At 39.2% G+C, this 16,220-nt stretch overlaps 1 protein-coding gene across 2 annotated transcripts; it reads left to right on the forward strand.

Annotated features, from left to right (window-relative positions):
- The first annotated feature begins 1,367 nt into the window (after positions 1–1,367).
- On the forward strand, positions 1,368–15,794 carry LOC125312446 (MLP-like protein 28). 2 transcript variants are annotated; one of them, XM_030673240.2, is made up of 3 exons: positions 1,368–1,621; positions 1,698–1,978; positions 15,744–15,794. In XM_030673240.2, exons 1-3 carry the CDS (start codon positions 1,435–1,437, stop codon positions 15,753–15,755), a joined length of 480 nt encoding a protein of 159 aa, XP_030529100.1. In that variant the 5' UTR covers positions 1,368–1,434; the 3' UTR covers positions 15,756–15,794. The 2 variants fall into 2 exon arrangements, with proteins under 2 accessions (XP_030529100.1, XP_030529102.1); XM_030673242.2 differs by lacking the exon at positions 15,744–15,794 and having other exon boundaries at positions 1,698–2,173.
- Positions 15,795–16,220: the final 426 nt, after the last annotated feature.

The following is a 16,220-nucleotide window of genomic DNA, read 5'->3' on the forward strand; positions in this document are numbered from 1 at the left end:
TTTAAAAATCATTATTATTATTTTTTGTAGAAAAGTGAAATATTAACACTAGATATTATTTTTCTTATAATAAATTCTTACTCTATTTATTTATTTATTTATTTTTGCAATACTCATGAAAGTAGGCATGTGAAAACAGATACAGAAGCTTCCTACGAAAGCATCTAATCACAGATACTATTTTTTACGATTGCTATCAGTTTTTCCAAATCATAATATTTTATTCTACATGTCGGTGCTAGCCCAATAATTTCGGTTTCACGTGAATCATGAGATTCTAAAACCTTAAAGAAAGGTTATAATTAAATTAAATAAGTGTAGATGTCAATGGAGTACAATTGCAATTGCTCCTAGGATTATGTGATGAAGCAACTAGAAATTTTATGATTGAACGCTCAATTAAAGTAGCAATCATCCAAAGGTTTTTATTAAGATTGGGGAGAAAAGTACCAAAAAAGGATTAAACGTATTGTATTAGTACCAATTTAGTCACAAACCTTTTAATGTGACCAATTTAGTTTTAAACATTTTCACAGTGGTACCAATTCAATCTATTCGGCTAATTTTGGCCGAAATTGCTAATGTGAATTTCGACCGTTTTACATGGCACTACTAGTACTGACGTGAACAACAATAGTAATTTTGTTAAAAAATTTAGTTTTAATTTACTTTTTCATTTGGATCCGCAATGGTTGCCGGCAACCCTCCCAAGCCATTGGGCTAGGACCGACAAGCCCTCGCCGGATCTAGGCAATGGCTACTGCCACGCTTGCGGTCGGCGGGGCTGCGAAGGCCCTCAAGGCCATTGTGACCTAGCCCGGATCTGGGTGAGGACTAGCAGGCAAGGTGGCCCTCACCTAGATCTGGTGAGCATCGTGACCCTTGACAGCAGCCGACAACCTTCCCTGCCTAAATGAAAGGCGAAAAAAAAAATGAAAGAAAAAATAAAAATAAACTGTCCACGTCGGTGTCAATCAACTCATGTAAGGCGGCCGGTCTTCACATCGGAGATTTTCGGTCAAAATTGGCTTGATCAACTAAATTAGTACTATTGTGAAAATGGTTAGGATTAAGTTAGTCTAATTGAAAATTTTAAGACAAAATTAGTACCAATGCAAAATGTTTAAGACTTTTTCGGTACTTTTCTCCGCAATCGGGCTATGTGTTGTATGCATGATACGCATCCACAGTTTCATAGATAATAATCTCTCTCTCTCTCTCTCTCTCTCTCTCCCCGTGAGTGCGCTCTGAAATTAGTTTTTGTTCTCTACGAGTTCTTACGTGAAGGGGAAAATATCTATACACATATATTTTAAAAGTAGGAAAACCACAAAGACATCGTTATATACTTGTGTATATAAAGGGTCCTGGGAGAGGACTCTCTCTGATCATATTCCTCACTCACTCTCTCCATCACACAGTGGAAGCTCAAGAATGACGGTCCACGGGAAGATGGAGATAGACTTGGAGATCAGGGCTCCGGCCGACAGGTTCCACAACGTCTTCAGCTGCCGGCCCCACCACATCTCGAACATTTCTACTGATAAGATCCATGGCGTCGATCTGCACGACGGCAGCTGGGGCAAGGCCGGATGTGTCATCAGCTGGAGCTACACCCACGGTGAGTACTCGAATAATACTAATGAACCGGGCCTTTATTTTATAACTTAAGCTTTTGTGCCCATTTAACTCCGCAGATGGAGAGACTAAGGTCGCGAAGGAGGTGATAGAATCCATAGACGACGAGAAGAACTCGACGACATTCAGAGTGATCGAAGGCGACCTGATGAAGCTGTACAAGAACTTTGTCCTCATCGTCCATGCCACGCCCAAGCAAGGAGGCGGGAGCGTCGTCCACTGGGCGCTGGAGTACGAGAAGCTGAGCGAGGAGGAGACTGAGCCCTACTCGCTGCTCCAGTTCTGCGTCCATGTCAGCAAGGACATCGATCTTCATCTCATGGAACAGGCTCAGGCTCAGGCCTAGCAGAAAGTTAAGGAACTGGACTTTTATATATATGCACCGGTTTGCTCTCTGGTGAGTTTGATGCTACGTATGTTTGAACATGTTTGACGATGTGTCTCTGTACTGAAAGGAATAAAGCTTGTGGCTATGTGTGGTTCTTGTGGTTCTTATGAGGAGAACTAATGGAATGGTCTTCAAACAGATCGTTGAATATCTCTACTGTTTCCAAGTGTTTGTGGGATTTTCATTAGTTGTTCAAGGGATGATGTGGGGTTCGGGTGTGCAACACCAAGATTAAAGGGCCCGTTTTGCTCTCCATCTCTGAGCTGTAGATCCTTCTGACAACATCTTCATAGGGAACTTTCTTTAACAAATTTCACACGTAATAATTCTACCAACCCGATGAGAAAATCGAATAAAGAACCCCAGTTTGATCACTCGTGTGTGTACGATCTCAAGTCGAAGCCATTCAGAGGTCGCCTGTGGCCGACGATCACAAATAAACCTCAGATCTGAGGTTGTGGTGGCTTGGGAGGGGAGGGGTTGGGGGGAGCATTAGCTGTTAAGTTCTGTGCACGTTAAAAGTAATGATTGAGTCGCCTTTAAACGTGTAAACCACCTGTCGTAGAGCGGTGATGGATGAACAAAAGATGGTAATTTCTGGTAGTGTGAACTCGATCCAGCCAAATGGATCTAGGAAAATGCTAATATTGAACATTGAGACATAACCAAGTCCAACTTATGGTGAAAGAACAAAGTTTTACTTCATCTTTAGCCGACGAACTTTTCTCATCTCACTTTCTGAATGGTGGGTTTATATGAAAATTTTCGCACCAACATAAGCGGTACAGATAGGATGACGATGAACGGTGAACCAAGCACATGAAGTTTGGAAAAAAAAACAAACAAATACGCCCTGATTTTACATTTCGCCATGATTTTACGCGGAAGAAAATTCGTTTCTTTTAACATGGGAAGGTAGAAACGGCACAGCAAAAGATAAAATTGGCATGTTGCAATTCGTTATTTATCAGGGGTAGATCTTGTGGCTGCAGAGAAGTGAGAGCTAGATTCGTCAATAAACTTGTACTTAATGGACGCTGAATTCGGACCCAAGTTGAGCTCAAGCTTTAACAAAAACGTGCCTCATATGTAACAAAAAGTCCAAGATAAGCCTCGAAAGCACCCTCGTGATGGACTTAGCTCAAGCTATTATTTCGACCTCCATTGGATGTTAGCAGCAATTTGAATATGCCATCGGTCGTTGCATTAAGTTAGATGATTGGGTAAGCTCTGTAAAATCTTTCTCTTGCATCTCGCATGGGGATTGGATGTTAGTAGTAATTTAAATGTTGGGAAAATTGGTGATAATTGTCCAAAAAAAAATCCTAAATGTTATAAATATATTAATAATATGTGGATGCTTCACCTTTCACCATTTCCTCTTCCAATGTATGTTACAAATACATTGATATACATTGATGTACATTGATATGGATTGATGTTTCACTTTTCACATTCCATAAACGGTTTTTCCTCTCCCAATATAATGTACCCTCTAGCCTATAAATAGAGGCTTTTGTAAACTTGTTGATGCAATGAAAAAGAGTTAACATTTGCTCCCCACTTCTCTCTTATCTCTTCTCTCATATTTCAAGTTGGTTTTATGTTTCTGAGTTGATTCCAAAGATCGCCGTTTACTTTTACAACACGTTATCGGCACGAACCGGTCAGAATCTTGGATATCACTCAAGGTAACACATCTTTACCTCTTCATTATCTAACATCTCTACATTTTCTTTTTAAGTATGTCAAACATTACCAAGAGAGAGTTTGCAACGTTAGAAATTACCAGAAGTAATTATCTAACATGAGTTTTTGATGTCAAAATACACTTAACATCATTAGATCTTAGTCAATTTATTCTCCCGGAATCTAATTATACCCCGGCCCAGAAGGCTAAGGCTCTTATCTTCATTCGCGAACATTTACATGAAGATTTAAAGGCCGAGTATCTGACTGAGGAGGATCGCTTTGATCATCAACAAGAAGTGGTCCTTCGTCATGCCAGGTTTCAATGGATCAATTTACGCTTTAAGGACTTTATGTCCGTAGTAGAATATAATTCTGCTATTCACCGAATTGTATCACAATTAAGACTACGTGGCTAGCAGATCACGGAGATTGAAATGTTGGAAAAAACATTATCTACCTTCCATGCCAATAACCTTGTACTCCAGCAGAAGTATAAGGCAAAGAATTATTCAAAGCATTCGGAATTAATTTCTGCACTACTTGTAGCAGAAAAGCACAACCAGTTGTTGATGCAAAATCATAATTCCCGTCTTCTTGGATCTGCACCTGTGCACGAAGCATATGTCGCACGTCATAAAAACAAGAGTCACCGGCATTGGAAGGGCAAAGGGCGTAACTTGAAAAATCAACCTTATAAGAGCCGAGATAGAGATTCACAAGGACCTAAACGTGGTCCACAAAGAAAAGAAGGTCCAGAAGTACCTAACTAGGTCGGTGCCAATATTTGTCATAGATGTAGTTCTACAGGCCATTGGTCTCGCACTTGTCGTACCCCAAAACACCCGGTTGACCTCTATCAAAGGGAATAAGATGAGAGAAAAAGGGAAGCCAATGTTGCAACCAAGCCCTTTATGGAGGATAAAGAATCATCTCTTGACAATACATCTTTTGATATTGATCATTTTTTGGATTTAGATTAAGCAATATATATAAGTTTATGTTTATTCACATGTATTCTCTTAGTTTTTTAATAATATTCACGTTTAATATTATAATGATGCTGAGCAATTATCTCGAGGAGAACAATGGTATTCTTTGTCTTGTAGACAGTGGTACTACACATACTATCCTCCAGCAGAGGAAGTTCTTTGAGGTATTAAAAAAATGCGAAGGGAATATTACCACTATTTCAGGCGATAGTAACATAATTACAGGCTTCGGAAGAGCTAGTGTAATATTACCAATGGGCACAGAAATTTTTATTAATGATGCATTATGTTGCCCACGGTCTAAAAGGAACTTACTTAGCTTTAAAGATATTTGTTCCAATGGGTTTCACGTTGAAACCGAGACCGAAGGTGGTAAAGACTACTTGTATCTAACTCGGATGAGTGGATACAGAAAATAAATTATGGAAAAGTTACCATCATTCTCCTCCGGGTTATAATATACTTACATAAATGTGAGTAATAAACATGTTGCGATGAACCTGAAGTTCACAAACCCAGAAGGTTTTCAATCATGGCATGACCGTTTGGGTCACCCAAGGTCAAATATGATGCGTCGAATATTAACACATTCAGTTGGACATTCATTAACAAATCGTGGGCTCCCTTCACCCATTGATTATATATGCGATGCGTGCGCTGAGGGTAAATTAATTGTACGGCCGTCTCTTACTAAAGTAAGGGTGGAATCTCCTATATTTTTACATAGAATTTAAGGAGATATCTGTGGGCCTATCCACCCCGCATGTGGACCTTTTAGATACTTCATGGTCCCGATTGATGCTTTAACGCGATGGACATACATTGACTTGTTATCAACACGTAATATGGCCTTTACAAAATTACTCACTCAGCTAATTAATTTACGTGCACAATTCCTTGATTACCCGATCTAGAAGATCCGGTTAGATAATCTTGGTGAATTTACGTCTAAAACCTTTGATGACTATTGTATGGCTATTGGGATAGACGTGGAGTATCTTGTGCCACATACTCATACACGTAACGGCTTAGCAGAATCTTTAATCAAACGCTTGAGAATGATTGCTAGACCGTTGCTGTTGAGGGCTAAATTACCCTTTAGTTTATTGGGCCATGCGATATTGCACGCTGCATCATTGATTAGAATTCGACCCACTGCATATCATGAATACTCCCCGATTCAACTTGTACGTGGATGTGAACCCGATGTTTCCCATCTGCGAATATTTGGTTGTGCCGTATATGTTCCTATACCACCTCCACAGCGTTCCAAAATGGGGCCTCAACGTCGACTTGTTATTTATGTGGGATATGAATCTCCATCTATTATAAAATATTTGGAGCCCCGGACGGGCGACTTATTTCTTGCCCGGTTCGCTAATTGTATATTTGACGAGGCACATTTCCCGACATTAGGGGGAGAAAGCCTGAAGCTTAAAGAATGTCGTGAAATTTCCTGGAAGAAAGATCAATTGAATTATCTTGATCCACGTACAAGCATGACTGAACTTGAAGTTCAGAAGATTATTAACTTGCAACATTTAGCAAGTAAACCGCGAGATGCATTTAGCGATCATAAAGGGGTGACTAAGTCTCATATTCCTGCAGAAAACGCACCACCTAGAGTGGAGATCCCCTTGAGACCAAAAATGTATGATGAGCCTAGTCAACGTCGGAAGCGTGGACGACCCACAAGAGCTAAAGACATAAATCCGCGGAAAAGAAAAAACATTTAGTCACCCAATGCGCCTCCCGTAGAGGAAAGCAATCCCGGTGAAATTAGTGCAGCTGCCCCAAATAACAATTCCGGGAATACGGAACGGCCAAATCCTATTGATTTGGGAAACGATGAGGATTTGGTTGCTGTTAATATAGAGGTTGCAGTAAATTATATGAACACGGGAGTGAGATATGATAGAATTACAAGCGTAGTCGACGACTCATTTGCTTCCTCAGTAGTGTTGACTGTCTCAAAAGATAATCTGGATCCAGAACCAAAATCCATTCTTGAATGCCGGAAGCGTTCAGATTGGAATACATGGAAGGAGGCAATTAAGGTAGAACTAGACTCGCTTAATAAACGTTGTGTTTTTGGACTTGTTGTCCGAACACCCAAAGATGTTATCCCTGTTGGATATAAATGGGTGTTTGTAAGAAAATACAATGAAAAGAATGAGGTGGTAAGATATAAAACGAGACTAGTTGCCCAAGGGTTTTCGCAGAGACTCGATATAGACTTTAATGTCACTTATTCTCCCGTAATGGATAATATTACGTTTCGTTATTTGATCAGCATGGCGGTAAGTATGAATCTAGATATGCACTTAATGGATGTTGTGACTGCATATTTATATGGGTCACCCGACACCGATATATATAAATATATATATATATATATGAAAGTCTCTGAAGGATTTTCAATTCCCCAAATGGGAAAGAATGAAAATCGCAATACGTCTGATATCAAATTGCAAAGATCATTATATGGTCTTAAACAATCAGGTCGTATGTGGTACAATCGGTTAAGTGATTACCTCCTGAAGCGTAGATATGTAAATAATGTAATATATCCTTGTGTGTTCATAAAAAGATCATCAAATGGCTTTGCCATCATATCCGTATATGTGGATAACCTGAATATAATTGGAACCTCAAAAGAGCTTGAAGAAGCTTGTTCTTGCCTAAAGAAGGAATTTGAAATGAAAGACTTGGGTCAAACCAAGTATTGTCTTGGCTCGCAGATCGAGCACCTCCTAGAACAAGTTTTATTGCATCAATCTAATTATACAAAAAGGATATTGGAGACATTTTACATGGATAAATCTCATCCTCTCAGCACACCAATGGTGGTACGTTCACTTAAAGTAGACAAAGACCCATTTAGGCCTAAAGAGAAAAACGAGAATAGGTTGGGACCCGAAGTTCCTTACCTTAGCACCATAGGAGCACTGTTATATCTTGCAAATTGCACAAGACCTGATATTGCATTTGTAGTAAATGTTCTAGCTAGACACAGTGCCAATCCAACCCGAAGACATTGGAATGACGTTAAACATATTCTACGTTACCTTCAAGGAAATGTTTATCTTGGTTTATTTTACCAAAGAAACAAAGATTTAACATTGGTGGGATATTCAGATGTTGGCTATATGTCCGATTCTCATAATGCCAAGTCACAAACTGGTTATGTGTTCCTCTGTGGAGGTACGGCAGTTTCATGGAAGTCAGTAAAACAAAGTGTAGTTGTTACTTCCTCAAATCATTCTGAGATTATTACATTATTTGAAACTGCTAAAGAATGTGTTTGGTTAAGAACTTTGATACACCATATTCAAGATTCATGTGGCTTGTCCTCGGTTTATGATGCCCCCACTATATTTTTTGAGGATAATGCGGCTTGCATTGCACAAGTGCATGATGGATTTGTCAAAAGTGATAGAACTAAACATATTTCACCTAAGTTATTTTATCCACACGAGCTTCAAGAAAAAGGTGAAATAGAAATTCATCAAATTCGCTCTAGTGACAATCTTGCAGATTTGTTCACTAAATCCCTACCTACTTCCACATTTGAAAAACTTGTATATGGAATAGGGATGCGTCGACTTAGGCGACTACTTCAATCAGGGGGAGCGAATTAACCATCCTTGAAGTATAGAACCCGGAAGGTTTATGGCTGTACTCTTTTTCCCTTTGTAAGTTTTTTTTCCCATATGGTTTTTACTTGCCAAAAGTTTTTAATGAGGCAACCTACGTGCAATGACTATTAAAATAAGGGGGAGTATTATACACACTGTACTCTTTTTCCCTTCGCCGAGTTTTTTTTGTCCCACTGGGTTTTTATTGGCAAAGTTTTTAATGAGGCAGTTTAAACAGTGTATAATAAAAGGGTGAATATCCAAGGGGGAGTGTTATAAATATATTAATAATATGTGGATGCTTCACCTTTCACCATTTCCTCTTCCAATGTATGTTACAAATACATTGATATACATTGATGTACATTGATATGGATTGATGTTTCACCTTTTACATTCCATGAGTGGTTTTTCCTCTCTCAATGTAATGTACCCTCTAGCCTATATGTCAATTCAATTCTACAATTTATTATTATTATTTTTTTTTGGCCAATTCAATCCTCCCAACCAATTTTGGTCGGAAGAGTGGCACAACCAGCACCGACGTGGCATTTTTTAAGAGTATTTAGACATTTTCTTTTTTCATTTTTCTTTTCTTTCCTTGTCCTTCAACCGGTTGCGGGATCTCAGCAACATGTCAGAGGTGAGAGCCAACGAGGTCCGCCTCGCTAGCCACCGGCGAAGGTGAGGCCGACCTCTGCAATCGATGGTGAGGCTCGCCTCTAGCCGATCCGGTCGACAACCGGCTAGAGGAAGAGCGGAAGAAAAAAAAGAAAGACAAAGAAAAGACAAAAAAATAATCAATCAAAAAAATAAAATATTTTTAATATTTTTCACGTCAATGCCAAGAAGCCACGTCAGCAATTTTTTGCCAAAATTGACTAGGAGGATTGAATTGGCACAAATGCAAAAGGTTTTGGACAGTATTTGCAACAAAAAAAAAAGTTCTAAATTGGCACAATTGCAATAGGTTTAGGACTTTTTTGGCAATTATCTCGAAAAAATGGTCCAAAAATTCTTAATCCTATTGCTCTTTTGCTAATTCTGTTCTAAATCTTTCAATTGTACCAATGAAATTCTAAACCTTTCACCATTTTGCTAATTGAGTCCTTTCATCCAATTCTAGCGGAAATCGCTGAGATAGATGTCGGACGTCTTACGTTGCTCCGTCAATGCTGATGTGGACAATTTTTAATAATGTTGTTCAATTTTTTTTATTTTCATTTATTTCTTTGTTTTTCTTCTATGCCGGCAATGGTCACTTGTGACCCTTGCCGATCACGAAGGCCTTAGATGAGGCTACTGGCAACCGGCCAAGTAGCTCCCAGCCAAATTTGGTGACGGCTTCGTAGACCCACAGGCCGCGAGCAAAGGCCTTTGCGCCACAAAAAAGACAAAATAAAACAAAGAAAAAGGAAAATAAAATAAATTATAAAATTGCTTTTAAAAATTATCCACGTCGGGGACAGCCGTGCACATAAGACAGACATGTCCACATTAGCGATTTTGGCCAAAATGGGTTACCTCACTATCTTAAGTGAGTCGGGTCACCGCCGCCGGTCGTAGAATGCCGCTGCCGCCAATCATAGGACACCGCCTCCCCCAAACATTGGGTGCAGCTACCACCTATTGCCAGTGAAGGAAGAAGGAAACTTGGTGATTTCCTAAAAAAAAGAGAATGAAAAAAACAAATATATAAATTAAAAAAATAGAAATTTATTAAAAACAAATTTTTTAATAGGATTTAATGTAAAAGTGTTTTAATTATATGGTTCGGTTGGATATGGATTAGGTCGAGTATGAGTCGCTAGATTTGTATTACATGAAAATGAATCAATATGGGTCGGATCATTTTTTACTCAACTCAAATTCAATCCGACCCACCCATTTGACAGGTTTGTTGAGAGCTTTTAGTCGGCAAATATAGACGATTGACAACAGCACTAAACAGTTGCAGACAATAAAAACTAAAGGAAATTGTTAAGTCAGTGAGACATGATTGTCGACGAATGAAGCTCAGTTGATCAACAAGAAGGCCATGACTAAAACCGATCACGATGACTTGGATACCAGGTAAACTGATATGGCCATGGAGAAGAATGACCGACGCGTTCTTGTTATTGTAGAGCCGCAGATCACAGAAGCCACTAACTATAAAGGTCGAAAACATAGGTCGTTGCGACCGTTAGGAAGCGGATCGACAAGCTACAGAAGTAACTGTTGTAACAGTTGTCAACTATAGACAATGGTACAAGTAGCTGAATCGTAGTTTGTAACAAAAAATGCCAAATCAGTTGTTCAATTTTATCTTCTCGAGATCTTTACATTTCAATGCATTTTACATGGCTGGTCACAACTGCCCCCAGTCTCAGTACTTCGTCAATTCATATTTCTTATTTAAGAGTCAACAAGGGACCGTTCACATCATTGTCAATTTATATATTGATCAACATTTTAAAAGGTTTTTCGTCAGTAACTTTGTTGGCAAGTACATCATCTTTCTCAAATGCAGAAAAAAGAGAATTTTTATACCTTGATGCAAGTTAATTATTTCAATTTTCTTCACAAAATTCTCTATTGTACATTCGATGCAAAAAAATTATTTAGTTGTTAGAGGTGGCAAAATGGGTCAAGAACCCACATTCTAACCTATTTTCAAAGTGTGGCCGTAAATGACCTATATAACAAACTTAAATAGGTCATAAATGGGTCACTAATAACTTAATGAGTCTTAAATGGGTTTTAAATAGGTTATAATGGGTTAGCTAATAATCTTAATTTTTATTTAATTTTTTTAAAAAATGTCCACGTTTTTGTAATATCATTTTTTGAATAATGCATTACTTTTGCTAAATTGGATTTAATATGGAAGTGTTTTAGCAATATAAGTCGGGTACGGGCCGTTAAATTTGCACTACACGAAAATGGATCAAAACGAGTTAAATAGGTCAATATGGGTCAGACCATATTTAACCCAACTTGACTCACTCGTTTGACACCTCTACCATTTGTGGACAATATTTGGCCCCTCCAACATGTTTGCTCTAAATCCGCCCTAAGTTCTTCTTTATTCATCAAAGTGATTGAAAATTGACGAAAATATTTCGAAGGACTTTAAAGGACCGCGGTTCTTGGCAATACAGATTTCAAGCTTCATATCCAATTGTGAATGTGTTGTGGGAACTCCACTCGCCCGAGTTCTATTGGATCTTATAAAACTTCAGGGTGGGAAAATCATACGTGGTTTAAACCCGAACAATGAACTTCGATTCATGTACACCTTCCCAAAATTAAGCAACTGATCGCATCAAAATCACATGTACTTATTGTTAATGACACGAGCACCTCGAGGAGCAATTGTTAACTCCTTAGTGATTGAGTAATGCTAAAAATTAAGGATACTACTTAAAACTCGTATACTAAATTACTATATTAAACAACGTGTAAGTCTACTAGTCTGCCGTTCTATTTAACAAATTTAACGAATGAATCCCTACATATATAATACTATTATTTGAAGTGAATTCTATTTGACAAAGTTTGTATCCCTTACGTGCCTACCAGTTGAGTCTATGATATATGGATTAGGTTTCAATAATTTTCCCCAGCTACTCCTGATTTACCTTGAGATTTTCAAGCCAGTCCAGATCCTTAGTAGGATCCGCTCAATTAATTTTCTTTTTCTTTTTAATGAGACGGAGGATATGCTTTATAATTTATTTGATGCATGAGAAGATATAGTGTTTTTGGTCCGGCAGCAAAAACATTAGATGTTTTTCACGAAATCACTAGTTCAATTCATGTCGTCCGGACTTCTCAATGACTTGTACTGTGTTACCTAACTACTGAATACTTCATGTGGAGAGTTTTCATGATTGTTAGCATCTTGTTGCGCTGTAGTGACAGCACGCCAACTTCGGATCTCCAGATGGTCCGTAATGCGAAGTATTTATGGCCAAATCGAATAATTCATAGCGTGTGTGAGACTCTTTTGATAACGCCCAAAGAAGCCCTTAGCGCTGATCAATGCTCTCAATCCTTTTATTTATTTACATAAGAAATTGCATGAGAAAACATGACAACTGACTCTTACTGCTCGTGCTGAATAAGCTAGCTACTACACACCTCATGCGGAGAAATGTTTCAGACTGCTAGCATAGTGATGGGGCTATGCTGACGAGCGCACTAACTTGAGAACTAAGGATCGACACCGGTGGGAAGTAGTTATGGCTCAAACTAAATTATAGTTACTATTTTCATGCCTGCTATTATTTTACCAAATCATACTTTTTTTTTTATTTCACATATTGGCAGTGGGCCAAGAAATTAGGCTTAACGTGAATCACGTGATTCAAGAATCCCCAAAAAAAAATTAAAATAAATTTAATAGGTGTAAAGCAACAATCATCCAAATTTTTGGACATTTTGCATCAACATACGCTAGCATTGTTTAATGCGAAATTGTGAGAAAAAAGTGAAGAAAATTATCAAAAAAATTCATAAATTTATTTTAATTGTATCAATTCAATTCTAAATTATTTTTTCCAATTGATTTCTAAACATTTTGCATTTATGCCAATTTCGATCCACCTAGCCAATTTTTGGTAGAAATCGCTGACATGGATACCGGTTGTCCTATATAGCGCAACCAATGCTGGCGTGGATAATTTTAAATAATATTTTAAATTTTTACTTTTTTTCCTTTTCTTTCTCTTTGTTTTCTTCCTTTCCTTCTTTGTTTAGCCGGTCGCCAGATCTTGGTGACCAGCTAGAGGCGAAGGTCAGCAAGGTTGACCTCATCAACCTCTCCCAAAGCTCACCCCGGCCGCCCACTGGCGAGGCTTCACTTCCATAGTTTTTCGCCTGCTCTGTTAAGCTCGAGCTATACCTCGAGAAGTCCCCATCCTCCTCAATCGGCAAAGCAGCTCTTCAGTCTCGGCTCGACCTTATCTACTTGTTGCGCCTCCAATACGAGCCTCCCACGTCATTCCAATCGTGGAATTTACCGTCCCATCGCTTGCTCCACCGCCACTCAGGCCACTGAGACGCCTATTGTATGTTTCATAAACTCCCTCGCCGGCCAAAGCGCGGGCCGCAAGCCCTACCAGGCCACTGGGTGAGGGCCCGCGACCGTTGCCTCTGTTGGGGAGGACTCGCAGCCCTTAGCCAATGGCCAACAGCTTCCTGTCGGCCTTCGCAATAACAAAAAGAAATGAAAAAAAGAAAGAAAGAAAAATAACTCAAAAGAATTCAAAAAAAAAAAACAATAAAGTCACGTAGAATGGTTAGCATATAAATTATCAATTTTCGGTCAAAATTGACCGAACGGACTAAACTGGCCAAAAAAAAAAAAATTTACGATTGAATTGGCACAATTACAATAAGTTGATGACTTTTGTGGCAATTTTCATGGAAAAGTGGACCGATGATGTTTCTTGGAGATCATTCTCTAGCGGTGTTTGCTAACTATTCCAAGATAAAAGCAGCTGCATAATAATAGTCATAGCTAGAAGATCAATTCATTAAGGCTTACTGAGACTCGTATTTAGTAATATGGGCGCATATGTGATTTTTACTAGTTTTTAGGAGAAAGAATATTAAAAATGCCAAAAATTCTGTATGTTGCTCACTTAAGTATTAAAATTTATTTTCGTACCACCTAAATACCACTTAAAGAAAAAGGATCACTTAAAGCAAACTCCGATTTGTGTCGCCAGCGGCCACATTTTATTACTTTCTCCAGCCAAAGTGACGGCCGGCGTGGCCAGACAGCATGTAGGCCTCTAAAGGACGTCGTATACCCCGTTTGTCTCAAAATATAAAAAGCGTAGATTGAAAGAAATTCCCCAGTTCGAACATTCAACCCAAAATCGAATTGAGCTACTCTCGTGTCTGAAGAAGTTTGACAAGTCATGATTAAATCCGGGAATCGTATTCATGGAAGTTTGACGGCATGCTTAAGAAAGAATCTTCCTTTTCCTTCGGATTGAATAACTCTCGTGAAAGTAGAAAGAAAAATGGAAGTAGATCCCGGGAAAGAAATAGAGATTAGTGAGCGCTGTAGATAATGAGAACTTCCCAACAATGTCAGCTTAGGGTTCCAAGGAGAGAGACGAAGTTAGTATATACGGCAGATTGCCTCGACGGACCGCGCCATGGTGGCTCGTCCTCCTACTGCTGCGCCAAGTCGTCATCATCGAGGCCCCATGCGAGTTGTTGGCGGAAATCCCCCTATTCCTCCCAAGCGTCGGGCAACCATCATCTAGCATCATGAATTGAAACGATAAAAAGCCAAAAAAAAAAAAAAACCCGTCGACCACGTGAACTGAATAAAAAAAAAAATGGCCAACTCATTGAAATTTCAATTATAAAAACCACATAATCATTTTGGTCAGAATTTCTCGCCGGAGGCACTTAAGTGATATTTTTTCCTTCGATTTGATGTTTAATTAAGTTGGCAAAAACTTTCCGCACTAAAGTGAACATTGTACCAAACTTTTGACATTTTCTGGTGTCTTTATCCCCTAATTTTCACCTTCTATCATATATAGGCATATACATATATATGTCTTCGTTTTTTTTTTTCTCAAAAATGAATAAGTATAGTTGAAAAAATATTCATGGATCGACTATTTATGTGGATCTTACTTTGTTTATTAACTCAGTTTATTTTCTTGCATAAAAAGAAAACCAACAAAAGTTTTTATATGTATGTCTATATAAAGCCTCGTATAAGAGAACTCTCCGTCATTCATATTCTGATCACTCGCTTCCTTCAATACCCAGTTGCAGCACACATACCATCATCATATCAGTTTGATCTCTGAGGATCTGACGCAAAAGAAAACCAAAACGAAAACGCAAGGATGACTGTCCACGGGAAGATGGAGATAGACTTCGAGATCAAGGCTTCTGCCGACAAGTTCCACGACGTCCTCAGCTGCCGGCCCCACCACATCTCGAACATGTCTGCCGATAAGATCCAGGGCGTCGAGATGCATGATGGCGACTGGGGCAAGGCCGGATCCGTCATCTGCTGGAACTACATCCACGGTATGTATTCAAATGATACTAATGAAATGGGCCTTCATCTGATGACCGAACCTTTTGCATCCAATGAACTCTGCAGATGGAGAGGCTAAGGTCGCAAAGGAGGTGATAGAAGCCATAGATGACGAGAAGAACTCAACGACATTCAGAGTGATCGAACGCGACCTGATGAAGGTGTACAAGAACTTTGTCTTCGTCGTCCAGGCCACGTCCAGGGAAGGAGGTGGGGAGCACTGTCCACTTGACACTCGAGTACGAGAAGCTGAGCGAGGACGTGACTGAGCCCTACTCGCTGCTCGAGTTTGTCGTCCATCTCAACGAGGACATCGATCATCACCTCATGGAAAGACTCAGGCCTAGCAGAAACTGAGGAACTGGACTTTTATTCATGTGCACTGGTTTGCTGTCTCTGTGGAGCTTGATGTTATGTATGTTTGAACATGTTTTCCGATGGGTCTATAGTGAAAGGTGAAGGGATTTATCGAAACCGAATCAGACGATCACACAAAGAATCAAGAAAAATTGGAATGACGCACGAGATTACCCAAGTTCATCCCTAGATTAGGGCTACGTCCTGTAAAGAGACTTCACTATATTTGTCGGTTTACAGCCAATTCCACACTTACAATGAAAAAACCGAGCAAAATATATATGCCCAAAAAACGGACTAAAAAACCTAAAACCTCTTAATTCCAACTATACGGGCTAGCTTAAATAAAAGCCCAAATCCGTAGAGGTTTCGGGGGCGCTGCCCCCGCATCCCGCGCGCAAGGGTCACATGTCGTTAGGTAACACTTCAATTTCCCTAAACTCACGTGAGCGTAC

Source organism: Rhodamnia argentea, chromosome 5 (assembly GCF_020921035.1).
Source record: "Rhodamnia argentea isolate NSW1041297 chromosome 5, ASM2092103v1, whole genome shotgun sequence".
In the NCBI taxonomy this organism is placed as follows: domain Eukaryota; kingdom Viridiplantae; phylum Streptophyta; class Magnoliopsida; order Myrtales; family Myrtaceae; genus Rhodamnia; species Rhodamnia argentea.